Source organism: Leiobunum rupestre, chromosome 9 (genome assembly GCF_980474605.1).
Source record: "Leiobunum rupestre chromosome 9, qqLeiRupe1.1.hap1, whole genome shotgun sequence".
NCBI classification, from domain to species: Eukaryota; Metazoa; Arthropoda; class Arachnida; order Opiliones; family Sclerosomatidae; genus Leiobunum; species Leiobunum rupestre.
Window position 1 is genome coordinate 27,627,191 of NC_143392.1, and position 20,663 is coordinate 27,647,853.

A 20,663-nucleotide genomic window follows, 5' to 3' on the forward strand; every position below is an offset into this window, starting at 1 on the left:
GTTTTCGTTAATGGTGGGAGGCACTTCGGTATGCCGGTTCACGATTCTAATTATTAATTTTGACAAAAACAATTATTATATTATTTGTTATAAAGCTGAACAAACGTTCAGTGCTTCCACTTTGATAAATTTTAAAATCCTTTTTCTGTACTATAGGTAACATAAATAAATCACCTACCCCCCCTTAATGTTAAAAATTCTTAAAAGATTTCCTGCTAAAATTCAACGTTATATTCAGGTATACGGTAATTACCACTTCGCTTATAGTGCAGCTTTATCGGTCTCTCTCTATCACGGTTGGCTAATTTAAATCAAATTTATTTAAATAATGTTTAAAATAAAGATTTAAATCATCTGATGACAAAAATAGTTTCTTTAAAAATTAAAATACATAGAAAATCTAATCAAACTGAAATATTAAAAGGTAATTAAATTCAATTAAGATTTAATTTAATTCAAGATTAGCTGCTAACCCACAAAAGTAAAATATCCGTTAATTATACAAGAAAAGAACCATTAATTGTATAAAAATCAATAAATTCCATAAAATAAAATAAATCCAATTTAAATAAAAAAAACCAATTGATTTGATTTTTATTAAAAAAATCAAAAAAGGGCCAACCCACTCTCTAAACCTAAAAAACTATAATATTAATCATTAGCATATTAATAATCTGTGATCGAAAATAGTGGAAATTTACATTGTTCTAATTCCATATTTTAAATTTTTTAGAAAAAATTCCCTACATGTGGCAGCACTGTAAACGTCCGTTTCATATGGCAATTTTGCAATTCTCTAACACTTTTACATTGGGGAATATAAACTAGTATTTTAAACCACAATATCGTGTCGATCTTCGTTCGCCAAAGGAGAGAGAGGAAGTCAATCCGGTTAATCCTGTGTTTGACTCCTTGTGAAAAGTTTTTGTTCACCGTTGACCTTTTTATATTCGGTCCTCTCTTTGAATGGCGCGCGAGCTTGGCCGCCACGACGTGATACGTGCTTTCATTTCCGCCGATGTCTCGATGCCATTTCTGACGGCTTACGCCGGATTTTCCAAAAAGAGGAGAAGAAATCGGATGATAGAACGGGATTTAGCGCCGTTATTCGCGTCTTTATTTTGATCCCGCCGCTTCCAAAGATGCCCTTTTTAGCAGCGGCCAGCCTCGTTCCTTCTCCAAAACCGTCGTTAAAATTCCAAACAGTTTTTGACCATCGCCTAAGCGCTTTAGACATCCCTGTCGAATACTGAATCGCTGTTTTACCGTATCGTTTTGAACCCTGCTGGTTGAGTTCGCATTGAGGATTTCCGTCTTGGCTAACTTGGTCCATCTCTCCAAAAATACAAAAATTGTATTGCTTAAGTTACCTAGGATATTGAGTACTTTCTCTACAAAATTTTATAGGTGAAATTCGAGGGGGTAGTCACTTTAGTAGTCGTAGGTAATCACGGGAAATCGCTTAAGAAAATCACCTATAAATCAACGGAATTTTTTTAAGAAAAAGGAAACAACAATGAAATTTTAAAAAGTGCACAAGAGCTTTTTAACAATTATTATTAAATAAAAACTCTTGTGCACTTTTTAAAATGTCATTGTGGTTTCCTTTTTCTTAAAATATATAAAATTTGTGCAAGTTAAATATTGTTATTTGAAATTGTAATTTATTCTGTAGTAAATTCGGAAATGTAATCAGAATATTTCATTGAATTTTTTTTAATTATTCGTGAATAAAAGGTTATCTTTAAATATTTGGATAGTTTTCTAGAGAAAATTCAAAGACAATTTCGCGTTTTTGAAAAAGATGACACTCATTTGATGGAAAATATTATCTAAAAATTTTGGTTAGTTTTCTAGAGAAAGTTCAAAGACACTTTCGCGTTTTTGAAAAAGATGACACTCAATTGATGGACAATTATCCCCCCAAAATTGCTTTTCTTTAATCCTTTTTCCACAGTTTGGAATTTCAAACTCTCCCATATGGTTAAATTATACCAGGCATTGTCCATTTTGAGTCGCGCTTAAGGCAACATTTTAATCGCTTTAAAGTAAAGCGCAAATAGTTAAACGATTATAATAAGAGTTTTGAAGTTGTATTATTTCGCAGCGAGTCAGCTTCTAAATATTAAATAAAATGATTTTAGAAGCGGCTCTCGGGGTTCGCGGATGCTTTTAAACGCGCCTCCTAGATTGATATATAAAAGCGAGGGAGGTTCGAGGGTGGTTTTAAGCTTTCATCTCTTAATCCTATCACATTGTAAAATCGTTTTAAAGCTCGTGGCCAACCGCTGTCTCGAGCCCACTGGGAGCTCTTAAGGCTATTTTCTTTAAGTCACCGTTCGCCGTTGTTAACTAAACGTCGCGATAAATATTTACATACTAGCCCAAGCTGGCGAAATATTGATGAGACGCGAAGGACCCGGGCTTAGGTGAAACCTAGGTCAAAGGGAAGAAGGCTCGGACTTTAACCTCTGCCTCCGCTTCGACCCCGCTTCCAACTAAGCCTCGGTTTAAAAGTAAGGAGCTCACGTGACCACCCTTTCCTCTTCGCTCTTCGCGTTGGTAACGTTTAATGGGTCAAGCGGAGAATCATTCCCGGTTGCTATGGCAACTTACGGCGTCGACATTGTTACTGCGACCCCCTATCCCCCCCCTCTCTCTCTAGCTCTCTCTCTCTCTGCTCTGCTCTTGGCCCAAGATACATTTGGAACCATTAGAGGCTACCAAATCACTTTTTTACCCGTTTTCCTGAGCGCAATGTGACTTTTCGTGATTGGCTATTCTTTATATAATTTCTTTTATATATTTCTTTCTTTATCCACGCGTGGATTTTGTTAAATTTTAATCGTAATTACAAAAACTTAAATAAAATTTTTTGTAAATATTTCCGGGAAGTGCGGTGTGGTAACAAACAAAACACTTAAAAATAAAAAATGAAATATTGAAGGTTCTTTCGCCCTTCTATTGTATGAAGTATTATATTTCAATCGGATTTGATGAGAAGGAGTAGAAATTTAATATAGTTCAGCCAAACAGTATTTTAACATTCTGTAAAATAACCTTAAAAAATAATCGAAAAAATATTTTTCGGTTCTTGTATAAAATTTAGTCCCAGTCGATTGATTATTCCAGAAACCAATTTTATCCAAGTATATACCGTGAAAATTTAAAATTTTGGTTTTATTTTCCAATTTATTAATTCCACGTACATCTAAATTTATGGTTTATTTAATTAAAATTGTTGATAGGAATTTCAATCTAGTGTAAAGTAAATTGTACCTTCCTACGCAAAAAGATATGTAACATTTGAGTCCGGTGTAAATTTAATTTAAATATTAATTTTAATATCAATGATGTCGTAGTTAATTACAAACCTAGGGTATATAATTAACGTTAAAGATATAATAATAAATAACGCTTTCTTCCCCCCCGCGTCAATTATAAAAAGTTTAACTGTGAAAAATGTGGTCGAATATGACGTCAATCTAATCGCGTAGTTTTATTGGCTCTCACTATTGATGACCTTTTGGAGGGTAGCCAGTAAGGCCTTTTTTATAGCAAATATGTCGATAAAGTCGATACTTTACAGGCTCGCCACACCTCCCTCCACTTCAGTGCTGTCCCCCGTTCAAAATTCAATAGCGGTAGCTCTATTTATTTCTAATAACAATAATAGAATCCATTAAATGGACGATTATCTTGAATCCTTTCGTCGAACCATTATGTTGCAATAAAAAGATCCAAAGTAACAGTATTTTCGCTGTTTATATTTAAATAAAACGATACGTTTAAATTAAACGTTACATTTGACGGGTAATGACGTGGCTACGTAATGGATTTCAGCGACTCTGATTGACTAAGGAGGTTAATAACGTGTAATCGAAACAATCGATAGATGGAGTTTTTTGGGTCATTTTTTCTTACGTTTCGTTTTCATTTTTAAAGCGACTATTATTAAATTATTTATTTGGAAAAGTTGGAAAATATCCATTATTTTGGTGGGATACGACATTTGAAAATTTTGCGTACGGGATTTTAAATCCAAAATAGATTTCAGAAATTAGAAACTGATTTTGATGTTTCAGAGCACGATTTTCGAATTGATTTCTAGTTATTTCCTCTGATTTTAAGCTTTTTAAACAGATTTCAGGATTTTAAAGTTGATTTCAAGATTTCAAAAATCATTTTTCTCTAGAGTGTACGGGATTTGTCAAATGTTGGACCCCTCGATTATTTAGGAATATCAACGCGGTAGTGACCTTAATTATTTTCAGATAAATTTATTCCCGCCAGGAGGAGCTAAAACGGTAAAAATAACTTAAGAAGGAAAAGTTTAATTAGTCGAAATGGGGAAAATTGGTGGTACATCTAGGCTTTGCAGAAAGCGTGGAGGTTTTAGCACGGCGTGCGTTCCAAGGAACACGTTTCTAGAATCACCGACGATTAATTTAATCTTTTCTCGTTAAATAAAAACCCCCATTCGTTTAGATTCCTTTCCCCCCTCATCTGTCTCGCTCATTATTGGCTTAATTTCTTTTCCGTGAGTCGAATACACCTGAGTAAACCCGAACCCCCCTTGGGCCCTTACTTTTCGCAACACTTTCGTTAGCTCTCTCTCTTTCTCTCGCTTCTCTTCCGATATTACAGATAAATAATCTTCAATTAACACGATTGGATGGAAATTAACGGTTCATTTAACTCATTAATAGGCTGCCCTTTTTTCCGCGCTGTTTTATTAATATTATACATCGGATATTTCTTCAATCAATGACGCTCTTCCCCCACATTAGGGTTGGCTGAATTTAATCATAATTTAAATCAAGTGATTTTTAAATAAATATGACCAAAAATAGGTACTTAAAAATTTTAAATAAATAGAAAATCTGAGTAGAGCTCGGCGAAACAGATAAATTAACCGATAAAGTTTTGATTAACCATAAAAATTACGATTAACTGTTTATCCATGGATATTATCCACGGCTATATAGCAATTTAACATGTAAAATAGTCATTTTTCCCCGGATAATTTTCGTTTGTGGATAAAAATAAATAAAGTGATTATTTCTTATCCAAACGCCGAGCTCTAAATCTGAGCAAACTAAAATATTAAATGGAAATTAAATTTAATTAATATTTAATTTTATTCAAGATTAGCTAACTGTTAAAAGTAAAATATCCGTTAATTTTACAGGAAAAGACCCATTAATTATATAAAAATCAACTGATTCAATAAAATAAAATAAATCCGATTTAAATAAAAAAATCGATTTATTTGATTTTAATTAAAAAAATTAAAAGTGCCAATCCTGCTGAGTTACTGAGTAAAATAGTCACGTGTTTATGTTAGTTTTATTTGTAAGGCTAAAACATTTTTTCTTTCAGGAGGGGCGGGTTAAATATTATTATTATTATTCACCCCCTTCGCTAGCTCGAAATATTAGGCTTTTACAAACTGTCCTGGCTCTCTGTAACTAAACAGGTTTAATTTAAGCGTCTATTAAATATAATTATCCGTTAATATTAATTTAAATTAAAACGCATAAAAAACCCAAATCTACCCAATAGTTCGGTATTATAGAAAAAATAATCTAATTTTTAGTTCGTCTGTACTTAAAAGAAATAAAAGAGAAAGTAGTTTTAGTTCGTCTTTACGCAAAAACCCTAAAAATCATGGTTTCCCAGTTCACTCTGCGTAGGCTAACCAAACAAGGAATAGGCTTAGAAAGTGGGGGGGGTTTTTTTTTGGAAGCCCAACAATCTTCAATCGGGGAAGCGTTAGCGATGAAAAAAGTAACGGTTCTCTAGGATGGATGTCTCTAGACTCGGCGAGTCACGGAAAAGTGCTTTCGTCGCGAGTTCCGAGTCACTTTTCCCGGTTTTCAGACACTCTTTCGACCTAGTCTCTCTCTTGGCCTCTTTTTTTTGCAACTGGAGAAAGTCGAGGCAACATTAATACTAAACTATACGCGGCTATGGAAAGAGATTTCTCTGAATAAATGTAGAAAGTGTTGAAAAGCCGGTTTGACTACACGGGTTTCGAGCTCTTCCCGTATCGAGATTCCGCCATAGGCCTCGGCTCCTTTCCGTATTCGCGAGGAGAATGTAAAATAAATCGATTTTAAATTCAGATTCGTCCCTTTTCCGAGGGGGTTGTGGTGTACTTAACTCCGGCGACTTCCTCCGGGGGCTTTGAACCCCCGGTTTACTTTCTCTCTCTTTCTCTTCTGGGGGGGGGGGGCAGTTTAGGGGCTGGGGGCTACTGTACACGGGATAAATTCCTTAGGATTAAATAAAACGTTTTTGAATTTGGCCAAAGGTTCTGAGGTTACCAGCGTCTGAAAACGCCTTATTTTTAGAAACGCTTAAGTCTTGGTTTTATCGCGGCGCTATTTTTAAGCTTTTAATGCTGTTTTATTTCGACGTTATCAGTAATTATTTTTTGGTTGTATGGATATGGCAAATACACGTTCAATTTATTTGTCGAAAAATAAACTAAGTAGAAGTGTTTCACGCTCCTTGAATAAATTATTGAATTGTTATTTTATAAAATTTTACCTGTTGAGTACTTCTCAGTAAGTTTTAAAGTTTACAAAAATATACATAAAATTTAAATATTTTACAATAAATTTTAATCCAAGAGATATTACGTCTATATGGAAATTATTCTTTCGAGGTAAAACTACCAGGGGATATTCTGAGGTTGAAGATAGTTTCTTCCATTTAAGTGAACGCTCATGGGAATTATTTGAGGCTACATTAGATACTTCAATGAGAAAAAAGTATGAATTTGAAATTAGTCTTTAATTATATTACAGTCATTTCTCTTTCCTTTGACGAAATTTGATCGGGATAAATGATATATTTAGTAGCTAATAATAGAAAGAAAGGTTTTATTTTATTTTTGAAAAGTTCTTTCGTCTTTGTCCCCGCCAAAAGAAGTGTTTCTCACGCGCTATATAACCTCTCGGCGGAATTTTTGTCGGTAAAGCGGACATGTCCGCCCTAATCGCGGAGGAATGAAAGCGACGACAACCCAAAAAAAGGGAGCGAAATTTTTTGGGAGAAATCTGTAACTAACGACTCGCCGTTCCTTCTTGTCCCGAAATCTTGATCTAATATCCATGGCCCGGACAAACGAAAAACTATTCAAAAACTCTTTTCTCTCTTTCTCACTCGACGCATCTGCTTCTTACTGAGGCGTAGAATCCAGCTTTCGATATGTGACATCTGGACCTTGGAGGCATTCATCCAAAGCCCCGAGTTAACGCTAAATATATCCACAAGCCTATAGTTCAAATCGTGATTAGTTCACCGTTCGGAAGAAGGCGCCACCAGGGTAAAATCTGCGCTAGAAAATCGTCGCATTTGGAGCTTCACCTTCGTCTTACTTTCGACTAAGCAGAGCCGAAGTATACTAAGGTACTCGTACTTTACCCGCGGGCCGTAGCGCACCCTGAGCGGACTTTACCCCCTTCGCTAGCTGGAATCGGTCGATCCTCGATTGAATGAAATGTACCTCTACGGCGTAGTTTCAGTGTCAACTCAGCTGGATCTAAATCCGCGACTTATCTTTTTAACATCGAAGCTTCGAAATTTATCGAGCTCGTCCGCGTCCCACTGACCTCCTTCGCCCCCCCCCCCTAGGAGAGGGAAGGGAAGGCGGAATTCAATCATCTTTTCTTAAGGATTTCTCTTTGCCTTCCAGCACCCAAAAAAGTATCAAACAAGCGAGCCTAAGACATAATACGTTTGTACGCATTAGTACGTTGGAAAATAAAATCTATATGTTTAATTTCTAATACCATAAGTTTTCACTTTGGGGAATTTTTACCGAGAGCTAGTAACGTTATCACAAGAAAAAAATCACCGCTAACGAAGCGCTGTCAAAGGGTACGTGTGACGCGTTAGCAAGTGGACGCAAAACGGCGACGAAGCCCGTAATGCAGTCTGTCTTCTGAATAACTCTCAGTTAAACCTTTGCATGTGAAGAATAGGAAGTGTCACACTTATATAATAATATTATACACTTATGGCCGTACTTATAGCGCTTTCCATTTGTTTGCTCGAGATTCTCCCCGGATCCTTCTTTGACGTCGTAGATCTCGCCCCGATAGACTTAGAGTAAAACCGCAAATGGAACATTCCATGAACATATTACCGCGCTTGTTTTTTGTCAGCGAGTAATTTGAGTTTTCACGTCTTGGTCTGCCACTTTGCTCAAAAATCTAAAAGGAACACGCAAAAATTTGCTCCGATTTCGATCTCGATCTCGATCCGTTGATCTGTCTAAATGGGCAGATCCGTTTTGGGCGATCTTGGAGCACACGAGAAATGGAACACGCAAAACTTGATCGGAGCAGATCAGAGCACGCAAAACGGAACACTCGAAACTTGATCGGAGCAGATCAGAGCACGCAAAACGGAACACGCGAAACTTGATCGGAGCAGTTCCGAGCACGCAAACGGAACACGCGCAACTTGATCAGGGCAGATCAGAGCACGCAAACGGAACGCGCGAAACTTGATCGGAGCAGATCAGAGCACGCAAACGGAACACGCGAAACTTGATCGGGGCAGATCAGAGCACGCAAACGGAACACGCGAAACTTGATCGGAGCAGATCAGAGCACGCAAACGGAACACGCAAAACTTGATCGGAGCAGATCAGAGCACGCAAACGGAACACCAGAAACTTGATCGGGGCAGATCAGAGCACGCAAACGGAACGCGCGAAACTTGATCGGAGCAGATCAGAGCACGCAAACGGAACACGCGAAACTTGATCGGAGCAGATCAGAGCACGCAAACGGAACACGCGAAACTTGATCGGAGCAGATCAGAGCACGCAAACGGAACACGCGAAACTTGATCGGAGCAGATCAGAGCACGCAAACGGAACACGCGAAACTTGATCGGAGCAGATCAGAGCACGCAAACGGAACACGCGAAACTTGATCGGAGCAGTTCCGAGCACGGAAACGGAACACGCGAAACTTGATCGGAGCAGATCAGAGCACGCAAACGGAACACGTGAAACTTGATCGGAGCAGATCAGAGCACGCAAACGGAACACGCGAAACTTGATTGGAGCAGATCAGAGCACGCAAACGGAACACCCGAAACTTGATTGGAGCAGGTCAGAGCACGCAAACGGAACACCCGAAACTTGATCGGAGCAGATCAGAGCACGCAAACGGAACACGCGAAACTTGATCGGAGAAGATCAGAGCACGCAAACGGAACACGCGAAACTTGATCGGAGCAGGTCAGAGCACGCAAACGGAACACGCGAAACTTGATCGGAGCAGATCAGAGCACGCAAACGGAACACGCGAAACTTGATCGGAGCAGATCAGAGCACGCAAACGGAACACGCGAAACTTGATCGGAGCAGATCAGAGCACGCAAACGGAACACGCGAAACTTGATCGGAGCAGTTCCGAGCACGGAAACGGAACACGCGAAACTTGATCGGAGCAGATCAGAGCACGCAAACGGAACACGTGAAACTTGATCGGAGCAGATCAGAGCACGCAAACGGAACACGCGAAACTTGATTGGAGCAGATCAGAGCACGCAAATGGAACACCCGAAACTTGATCGGAGCAGGTCAGAGCACGCAAACGGAACACCCGAAACTTGATCGGAGCAGATCAGAGCACGCAAACGGAACACGCGAAACTTGATCGGAGAAGATCAGAGCACGCAAACGGAACACGCGAAACTTGATCGGAGCAGGTCAGAGCACGCAAACGGAACACGTGAAACTTGATCGGAGAAGATCAGAGCACGCAAACGGAACACGCGAAACTTGATAGGAGCAGGTCCAAGCATAAAATGTTGATCAGAGCGATCTAGAGCGCTCGTGAACAACAAATGGAAAACGCTATTAAATATTTAATTTAGACAAGATATTAATATTTTTCTGGTTAGGTGAAATATTTTTCGTTGGCACAGACTGGATATGGTCTCTAAAATTTAAATTTGTTAACATTCGTTGTTATTTAAATATATGTACTTGTTTGATTATTTAGAATACCAGTGTTGGTTAATGGGAAGGCCTCGACCACAGTTACAACGAATACTTAGTTCATAATCTTGGTTTAAAAAATCAGAAGGTTTAAAAAAGACTGACCACGCGTCCAAAAAAAGTGAAATGATGGTCCCCCGTAACGGCGCCAGCCTTACTACTGAATCGTTACGCTAGGAGAAAAAAAAACCTTTATCTACGCTGGATCGTTCGCTTCTCGGTCAAGCCTTTCATCCGGGCATTCCCCCCCTCTCTTGCCCCCTTCTTTTTCTGGTATCACTATAGTAGTAGTAACCCCATCTCGATATTCGCGTGTGCCCGTCTTAAGCGACTAATGTATGATGGTCGGTAGCGTGCTTTCCCTCAAGATTAATGCTGATCCTTCCAGAACGGATGAAATGATGTTGATTGTCGTTTTTGGCCAAGAAGTAATAACGAGCCTATACCCTCCTACTCTTTTCGGCATTGGCCCGCGGAGAGACGCTGGCTCCATCGTCATGATACGTTTCATTTCTGGTAATTGTTTTCCATATTTGGGCTACATCGGACCTTCTCCGGTTTATTCGGGCCTGAATTTCAATGTCTCATTTCCGTTCGAATATATTACGTTGGCCCGCTTGATGGATCGGTTACCTTATTTTACTAAAAGCATTCGTTCTAAGTTCATTGGTTTCAATTCGTCGTTGTCGATAAGATATTGACAGGTTGACGAAAGTCGCGTTGATTTCCGAGATTAGATTATTTTGGGAAAATTGGAAATTTCTGCGGAGACATTTGAATTTCGTTTCTTTATACGGTCATGTTTTTTTGAAACCGCGAAATGGTGTTTGTATTCGCGAATCAATTTATATTAATAAAGTAAGTAGGTGGTTTCTTTTCGCCTGTTCCGGGTTTTCGGAGTAGGGTAACAAGAGTAAGGCCATGACTTCATTTTACTCCGATTCTGCGGTGGCGAATTGTTTGAGTCGGAGTAAAAACGTTTTTCCAAAATGGCTGCTTTTTTTAGCAGATAAATTCTGGCTAGCAGAGTACAAAATCCGATTTACTCCTTTACACCTTTTTTGAGAAGGAATAAAAAGAGTAGCCCTAATACTCCGGAAAAAGCGAATAGTTTATGGGACGGAGTAATTCTTATCCCCGGAACAGGCGAATAACACGTTTTAGAGTAAAAAGAGTACACTTTTAGTCGGAGAACAGGCGAAAAGAAACTTCGGGGAAGGTCTAAAATCAATACGTGGTAGAATTTGGTTCGTATACTAAACTTTGCACGATAAATTCGCCCAATAATAATAACCTTAGAAACAAATTTATACGATATTTTCGACGATGTCGTTTAGGTTATATTTGATCAGACGATACGAGGGTTCTTTCAGATAGACATAACGTCGTGACATTTTTGAAAGTGAACTACAGCTTATCGCTTCGAAACAGGTGACATCGAACCCTGTTTTAGACTAAAAAGATTTTTTAGACTTATCCAAAGACGTTCCTTTGACGTGATGCAAACAATTTTTTTGTGAGCGTCAAATAATCCCTACCGCGGTTAAGACGAGTCTTAGACTAGTTATCCTAGTTGTATACGTTGTCTCATTGGCCCCTCCCCTCGACAAGATCTCGCATCGTCTGCTATCACTAGCTCACCCTCTCGACACTCTTTGGCCTTTCCTCTTCGATTTTTCCAAGTAGACTTTTCTTTTCCTTAAAGTTTCTGTTTCTGAGCAGAAACTTGTTTGGCGCGTCGTGTCATAATTCCTGGAAAGGACAAATAAAGAAAGTTCGCGTTGAAGGCTCTAAAGCTCGCTCATACGGCTCTAGTTTTTATTATGTTTGGGGATTTTTGGTTCTTTTTGATGTTTTTGTTTGCCGCGGACTCGTTTAGTATCGCGTGATCATCGGGGGATGATGTAATAATACCGCGTCACATATTTAACCTCGGGTTGCCTCGGACTTTGGAAGCGTGCGCTAGAGTCGTAAGTTAAATAATCTTTTTCTTTTGACGTCCCGGGTTCCTTTAACGGCTCTCGCGTTGGGAGAGATGTTTTTGGCGGTTTTTTGAAGCAAATAAACGAAGTTGATTTGATTGTGTCGCTGGGTTTGTAAGCGCGTGTTGGTTTTTGATTCTGTTGTCGAGGCCTACGCTATTTTGCTCTTGAAATGGTTTTGTTAATGAACCCTATCTTTGTGGCACTCCTTGTACCAAATGAACAAAGGCTTTCTCACTTGACTTTTAAGTACCTAGCGAGTCCTCAAATCTTAGCCATCTTTTATTAACGGTAAATGGTAGGGATTTATGTGATTATGATTGTTACGGAAAAGAGACTCCTTGGTCTTCTTGGACGAAGAGATTATTTGAAATATTTTGGTTTAAAGAAGAACAAGGAGAGAGAATATGAGAGAGAGAGAGAGCGAGAAAGGGAAAGCCCGGTCGGTCGTTGGTCTCGGCTTGGAAGAGAGAGAGCCCTGAAGATAGGAAGAGTCATGAGATGAGTTGGGCAGGCGGCCAGAGCGAGACAGCTGCAGAGCAAGCTTGACTGAGCCATGATTCCCGTTTCCCACACAGGTGTGCGTCTCAACCGCGCCATGGTCGTCAAAATTGCCGGAGCCAGTGCCGGACGCAGACTGAGAAGGACGGCCGCAGGAACCAGGCGAGAGGGAAACGGGAAAGAAGGAGAACCGGAAGCGGAAGTCGGCATCGTCGACGAGCTGGTCGTCGTCTTCGGCTCGGTGCGAGTGCCCTTCGGAACGGACAGCGTTCCTCCCGCTGCCGCGAGTCGTAGCCGCCGACCGTCGCCCTGTCTCGCTCACACTGCCCCACCACCGTGGCGAAACCCCGACCGAGCGGCGACCACAGTATGTCCTCGTTACTCTTCCGTTTCCACGACTTGATCGGCGGCATCCACGTGCCTATTGACGATGTTGTTGACAAACTGAATCGTAAGTACACTCTTATCATCTTCCTCTTCTTGGCGCTGCCAATCTTCACCAAGCAGTACATCGGCGAACCCATCGAGTGCTTCCCTCCGCATTACTTCACCACCGCTCAGGCACGCTACGTCAACAGTTACTGCTGGACTTCGTCCACTTACTACATCGTCACCGAGAACGAAGAAGCCGTCAGCGGCGTTCTCGACTCCGTGCAGAAGCCACTCATGCCCGAAGAATTCAACTACGGCGGGTTGCAGGTGGCCGCCATCGGGCCCGACCGCCTGCGACGCGTTCGCGTTGGCTACTACCAATGGACCGCCCTTTTTCTCCTGCTGCAAGGCTTCTGCTTCCACTTGCCCTTCATCGTTTGGGGGGCCTGGGCCCACAACTCCGGCATCAAATTGCGGCGACTCCTCAAGCGCGCCTCGGACATCGCCGCCTTACCCCCCGGCTGCCAACAACGCGAGGCCCTCCTGGCCGAATTCGTCGACCAGTTCAACACGCTGATCGCCGGAACCGCGACCGGTTGTTGCGAGGACCCTTCGTGCCGAATCCCCCTCTTCTGCCGCTGCGTAGGCGGCCCCAGTCGCTACTTGTGCGTCCTGTACCTCTTCGTCAAAGCGCTGTACGTCGTCAACGTCTGTTTTCAGTTCGTGTTCCTGACCTCGTTCATGGGACGAGGCTTCTTGAGACACGGTTACGAGCTGCTGCGGCGCCTCTTCGTCGAGGGTGAATGGTGGAACTCGCCGCGATTCCCCCTCTTGACGCTGTGCCGAATGCGCGCCGAGAACCAGCTCTCACTCCAAACGTACATCTTCCGTTGCGTCTTGCCCATTAACGTTTTCAACGAGAAAATCTTCGCGGCCGTCTTGTTCGTATTAACGTTTCTCTTGCCCATTAACGTGGCCAGTCTCCTGATTTGGGTCTGGCGCAACGTTCCCTGGAACCGGTTGGCCTTCGTGCGCTTGACGCTCTGGAGGACCAAGATGTTTAACATGACGGAACTGACGCGCGCTTCGCGAAAAATCTCCTTCCACCATCTGGGTTGGGACGGCGTCTTCGTCCTGCGACTGATCGAACATAATCACGGCAGCAACATGGCCACCCTGATCTTGGGCAAGGTCTGGGAGAACTACGCCAAACAGTTGAAGGCCCAAGAGGAGGCCACCACGAGCGAACTGGACGCGGTGCCGGGCACCTCGACGGGGCCCTCGTCGTCGTCGTGGCACTCGGCGTGCGCCTGCCACCTGCCCCACTTCGGGCCCCAGGCTCCTCCGCCCCCGCCTCACCATCATCATACTATGCAGCATACCAAAAGGAGCCCCCACGACGTGTTTTGGGAGAAATGCTCCTGATAGTCTAGTCTAGCTCTTTTTATATTCGCTACGCTAATACGAATCAATCGTTCCACTATCACCGGAAACGTCAAACCAAAGTTCACCGAAACAAAAACAGAAATTAATTCAGAAGTCGCTTTTAATTTTATTAAAACCGAACAACTAATTCGTGAATATTTCAGTCTTTTAATACGCTTTAAAACGGACCGAAATTAAATTGAAACCAAAATAACCTTTAATTTTTAATACGATTAGCCCAAAGAAAGTATCTATACAAAAGAAAGAAAAGAATAAACAAATAAATAACCGTTAACCAAAATACAAAAACTTAAATAAAATTTTTTGTAAATATTTCCGGGAAGTGCGGTGTGGTAACAAAAATAAAAATAAAAAGTGAAATATTGAAGGTGCTTTCGGCCTTATATTGTATGAAGTATTATATTTCAATCGGATTTGATGAGAAGGAGTAGAAATTTAATATTGTTCAGCCAAACAGTATTTTAACATTCTCTAAAATAACCTTCAAAAATAATCGAAAAAATATTTTCCGTTCTTGTATAAAATTTGGTCCCAGTCGATTGATTATTCCAGAAACCAATTTTATCCAAGTATATACTGAGAAAATTTAAAAACCTTTCACTATATTAACGAAAACAAACCAAAAAGATCTTTTTCTCCTGGTAGCTTATTATTATAACTCTAGATAAAATAGTAAACGAGTAAATTGTAGTAAATGGTGACCAAGTAATATTGAATGTATAAAGATAAACAAGCCTCAAAGAACTCTAAATACTTCCCTTCATTAACAAAACCATATCATTCAGCGAAACAAAAACCGATACAAAAGGTTCTTAAACTGAAAGTTGTACGCGTGTACCAGACTATTCCCGTTAAAACGTTTTCTATTATTTAAAAACCTAAACATTTTCGGTAATTTTTAGACTAATAATAATTAAATATAATGTAAATTTAATTTGGGTAAATATTGTAAATAACCTCGATTTTATAAACGAAAAAACAAGGCGATGATCAAAACTTATTTCCTCGAGCAAAATAAATCTGATAGGTTATATATTTTTAATCGGAAAATGTTTGTACGAAAAAAATCTTCACAGGTATAAAACGTTAGTAGCAAAGAATAGACGAGTGAGAGGGGTCGAAACTTTGGCATTTACCATCTATCGCGAAATTAATGAACCGAAAAAAGGGAGGCAACATAAGCTTAGAGAGAGAGAGAGAGGCATAATATAGGAATATCGCGCGGGTTTTTATAAATATTATATTAGTAGAGATCCGGAGAGAAAGATGGGTGGACCACGGTCAATGAATCAACTTCCAATAAATGTCTACCAAGCAAAGCGAATGGACTCAATTTCCCAGGCGTCAGGTACGCTTTTGCCGGAAGAGAGATTGAAAGGGGTTGGGCGGTAGTTAATACTGGCAACGCACCAGTCCTCATTAGCACCGTGGCGGAACCGTCCCCACCCCAAAGCCCCCCCCACCCCCCGTGGCGGAAACGGGACGCGTCCTTCTCTCGCGACAGTCCCGCGCTGACCATGTCCGTCGCGGCACCGTTTGTCGCGTTCTACCGTTGTTTTTATTAAAACGTTTTCCGCGAAGCTTTAAACGCATCGGTCCGTTCGGCCACTTTTCCCTCTAGTTGATTTTAATTTGGCTACGCTCCCGTTAAAATGACTCCGAATGAATTCGTCCCGCGGGGATCACGCGGGTATAAAGAGAGCGAGAGAAAAAGGCGGCGCTGCTTTGGGGAGATTTTGTAGAAACTTGTAGTGGTCGGCGAAGATACAGAGAGAGAGATAGTCAGAGAGGACAGAGACAGACTAAACAAAAACACAAATGTTAAAATATAAAAGCAAAAGAGTACGGACTACTGAGTGGGCCTTCCCGTTTCCGCAGGTGTGTGCCTCAACCGAGCCATGGTCGACAAAACTGACGCAGCAGGATCTAGCAGCAGCGCCGGAACCAGACCAGGACGGAAAAGCGGAAGAAGTTGCCATTCCCGACGACAGAAACGAGTATTCCTGGGCCACCGGCATCGAGAAGACCGCTGTCAGGCGAGCGCCGAAGGAAACGATTTCTCGGCTCGAAAGCTCTCGGAAAGCGGTCGCCGTCGTCCCATCGCTGGGCCGGCGCCCAACCATTTGCCCGCCGCTAAATCCCCGCTCGGGTTGGCTCGGGCCACTTTTGCGTTGTACCCTTGGTCTCATCCCCGTCGTAGTCGACCGCCGCCCTGTCTCATACGAGCTGCAAGACGACCGTGGCGCAGTCTCGACTGGGCAAAAACGCTAGTATGTCCTCGCTGTTATTCCGTTTCCACGACCTGATCGGTGGCGTCCACGTTCCCATCGACGACGGCATCGATAAGCTGAACCGTAAGTACACCCTCCTGATCTTCCTCTTCCTGGCGCTGCCCATCTTCACCAAGCAGTACATGGGCGAACCCATCGAGTGCTTCACCCCGACCTACTTCACCGAGGCCCAATCCCGCTACATGAACAGTCATTGTTGGACCTCTTCGACTTACTACATCGTCGCCGACGACAGCGGCGACACCGCCGGCGACGTTCTCAGCAAACCGCAACAACCGGTCATGATGGAAGAGTTCTACTACGAAGGTCTGGACGCGGCTTCGCTCGGCCCCGATCGCCTGCGCCGGGTCCGGGTCGGCTACTACCAATGGACCGCTCTCTTCCTCTTGGTTCAAGGCTTCTGTTTCCACTTACCCTTCATCATTTGGGGCTCGTTCGCCAATAACGCCGGCGTCAAACTGCGCCGCCTCTTGAAACGAGCCTCGGACATCGCCGCGTTACCGCCCGGCTGCCAGCAGCGCGAAGCTCTCCTGGTCGAGTTCGTCGACCAGTTTAGCGTCCTGGTGACGGGCAAAGACACGGGCGGGTGTTGCGAGGACCCAACTTGTCGCTTTCCGCTGCTGTGTCGATGGGCCAACGGGCCTAGTCGCTACCTGTGCGTCTTGTACTTGGTGGTAAAAGCCCTGTACGTCGTCAACGTCGGCCTTCAGTTCTTGCTCTTGACCATGTTCATGGGCAAGGGATTCTTGAGGCACGGTTTCGAAGTTTTGCACCGCTTGGCCACGGACGGCGAGTGGTGGAACTCGCCGCGATTCCCTTTGCAAACCCTGTGTCGGGTCAGGGTGGAGGACGAGTTGACGCTGCGCACCTTCATTTTCCGTTGCGTCCTACCCATCAACGTCTTCAACGAGAAGATCTACTCGACCGTCTGGTTCTACCTGGCCTTCCTCTTACCGCTAAACGCCTTCAGCCTCGCCATTTGGATCTGGCGCTGCTTTCCTTGGAACCGATTGGCCTTCGTCAAACTCATTCTGTGGCGCACAAAAATGTTCGGCATGAGCGAACTGTCGCGAGTGGCGCGGAAAATCTCCTTCAGCCATTTGGGCTGGGACGGCGTCTTCATCCTGCGCATGATCGAGCACAACCACGGCTCCAGCATGACCACCCTCATCCTGGGGAAAATCTGGGAGTTCTACGTCGCCGAAATGAAGGCCCAGGAAGACGCCACTTCCGGCGCGAACGAACTCGCCGAACCCGTGGCCGGCACCTCGGCCGTGCTGGGTGGCCCCGTGGCGGGACCCTCCACCTCCTGGCACTCCACCTGCCCCTGTCACGTTCCGCACTTTGGCGCCCAAAACCACCACCACTCGCACCACTCCCTGCCCCACACCAAGAGAAGGTCGCACCCCGGCGTTTGGGAGAATTGTTTATGATCGCTTGTCGGCCGATTCGTATATACACGAAGCTTAGAATCTAACCTAAATGAGAAAAAGAAAGATATAAATTATATATATTAATTAATTAAGATAATAATACCTATGCATTCGTATTGCCAATTTCGGGACAAGCGAAAAAATACAAAGCCCTTTAGAGTTAGTAGTCGCTATACACTATTTTTCTTCTATTAACGAAACATTATAGTCTAACCTCTAGTCGAGACGTGATAGTGAAGTCGAGAATTCATCACGAGGAATACAGAAGTTACAAAAATATACCAAATATTTCAAATATATAAGAAATAAAAATATTGGAGGAAGTTAGGCTTGATAACAGTGCCTCTCTCTTTATTAGTCTTCTTACAAATTTAGAAAACAAAAAAGGGATTTAAAAGAAAAGCAAAAAATGTTTTATAAATAAGAAAAATCGAATTAAGTTTTTCTCTCCTTTTTATTCAAGAAAAATTATAGCGAAAATGTTTGAAATTTTTGAGAATTCAAAGCTATAGAAAACGTTTGAGAAGTTTAAGAAAATCACATTCGATGGATTCGATTGCGTTTTTTCTCCCCCTTACAAGTCGCGTTTGAGACAGAAAGGTTTACATTTCATTCACTCGACAGTTTCTTATTCATTTCCACCGAATAAATTATAATTATATTACAATTATAAATAAGTCAAGAAAAAATAATCTTTAAATAATAAACTTCAAAAATATATAAACCAAATTGTTCCTAAATTAAAATTCAACCTAAAGGGCTCATAGGTTGGATTCCCCTTAAACGCAAATATACCTTCAAAGGTTTACTGTTGATTCTATATAACCGCGTGTTTTAAACTTAAATAATAAATACCGTATAATTAGGAATTATGTTAATTGTAACAATTAGGCCTTGTTAACTGTCTCAAAAAAAAACCCTCGGGGGAGAAAAAGTAATGTAAATATAATATATTCGAATTAACAAAGACTATAAACAAAATAGTATCGGTTTTTATTACAAAAATTCTTAAAATAAATGAAGGTAAATTAGATGATATTTAAGAAAAAATGAATCTTGTTGAAAAAAAAAACTATATATAAATCGCCTGATATAATTGTGAAAAAAGGGACGCATATCACGGGATAACGTTAAAAATTACCTGAGATAACCTAAATTTAAAAGCTAGGGGTAAAATACAAAAAAATGTTCTTATATGTAACGTGAGCATGTTTTACTGCCAATTAAAAAAAAATATAAATTCAGGACCAATACATCAAAACAATCGGAGCTTTTTTGGCTGTGTACCTTTCAAAACTATTAATACTGCCATTCTAATAATAGAATACAACAAACAAACAAAAAAAGAACTACAATATTTCAAAAGTGATATCTGAAAGGCATGCACAAGCCCCAAATTTCTAATCGTCTTTTTTGTAACCTTCCAGGAGGTTACTTTCAAGACGCAGAAATTAAAAAAAATATATAGTTAACAATAAACAAAATGGCTCATCGCGTTATAAAATATTTCAGAAAAATAAGAAATGTAAAATATTTCTAAGAAATATATATATACTCCGAAAACAAATGAAGAAAAAAACCATTATTCTAGGGCACATTGTTTGGTTTACAATATATAATATATTAAAAATGACAAAAACCAAAAGGAAAAATAACATGAAACGCGTTTCGTTTTTAGGTGAATGTTTAGTTCACCAAAAATCAATATAAGGGGACAAAAAATATAAGCCTATTTTATTTTGTATCATCAGTACCAATAAACCAGATTCTTAAAACATTTCCAAACCATTGGTGTACGTTGGTAAACCCGAATATTAAATAAGCCTAAAACGCGTTGGAACGGCTTCCCCCCGGTAGTGAACTTTACCCTGGGCAGCGGAGCGACGCGAGTGGAACACTTCTACAGGGGTTTTGACCTATTTTTCCATTTGTATTTTTTTATTGGGGGCCGATTTCAATGTCGTTAGAAATATACGGATATATAATATCCCATTTTTCGGCGAAATGGTTTCGAGGGGTACATTTCCTTTACATTGATTGATACACCATCGCGTTTCCCCCCGAGGATATGTCAGCCTAAAAGCTAGCTCAAACTATCCGATCGAAAAAATAAAAGAATAGTAGGAGGTAAAGAGGGGTAGGCTAACGCGAAAGGGCAACGCTTTTAAAAACGTCCAAAAACGCGAGGGGAAAGCTGGATTTTAGGTTGCCTCCCGCCGGTGTATAAGCTTAGCTTTTGGGGGGTATAACAACTGCGCATATAGGGGCCATAGTCAATGGCGTTCCTCGGTAGAACTCTTGTTCCGGAAGACGGAATGCGGGAAACGGAAAGAAGTTTTCGGAGATACAACTGCGCGGCAGTGGGTGGGCGGAACCATTTCGGGAAGAGTCGAGGGGGGGGGGGAGTATGCCAAGTAGCCGGAGAGAGTTTAACCCGACCCTCCACACTTCATCCTCATCCCGTAAAGAGGGAGCAACGATCGACGCTTGGCGCCGTCTATCCGCCTCCGAGGCTTAGTACGCTCGCCAGCCTACCACTCTATTGGGACTTCACCTAATCCCGAGCTTCGGCGCCGCCGTCAGGTAGGGGGTAAACGACCCGTTAGAG

At 41.7% G+C, this 20,663-nt stretch overlaps 3 protein-coding genes across 8 annotated transcripts in view; all 3 read left to right on the plus strand.

The window, feature by feature from the left end:
- The window catches only part of LOC149927044 (innexin unc-9-like), a 113,707-nt gene extending 97,504 nt beyond the window's left edge, over positions 1-16,203 (plus strand). For all 3 annotated transcript variants that reach the window (XM_090159580.1, XM_090159579.1, XM_090159578.1), the window contains exon 2: positions 12,591-16,203. In XM_090159580.1, the coding sequence (XP_090015706.1) occupies positions 12,883-14,310 (1,428 nt within the window). In that variant the 5' untranslated portion in view covers positions 12,591-12,882 and the 3' untranslated portion in view covers positions 14,311-16,203. The remainder of the gene's footprint in view (positions 1-12,590) is intronic.
- LOC149927045 (innexin unc-9-like) overlaps positions 1-19,803 on the plus strand; it is an 82,287-nt gene extending 62,484 nt beyond the window's left edge. For both annotated transcript variants that reach the window (XM_090159577.1, XM_090159576.1), the window contains exon 2: positions 16,210-19,803. In XM_090159577.1, the coding sequence (XP_090015703.1) occupies positions 16,604-18,055 (1,452 nt within the window). In that variant the 5' untranslated portion in view covers positions 16,210-16,603 and the 3' untranslated portion in view covers positions 18,056-19,803. The remainder of the gene's footprint in view (positions 1-16,209) is intronic.
- The window catches only part of LOC149927043 (innexin unc-9-like), a 122,698-nt gene that overhangs the window by 97,554 nt on the left and 4,481 nt on the right, over positions 1-20,663 (plus strand). The window lies entirely within an intron of this gene.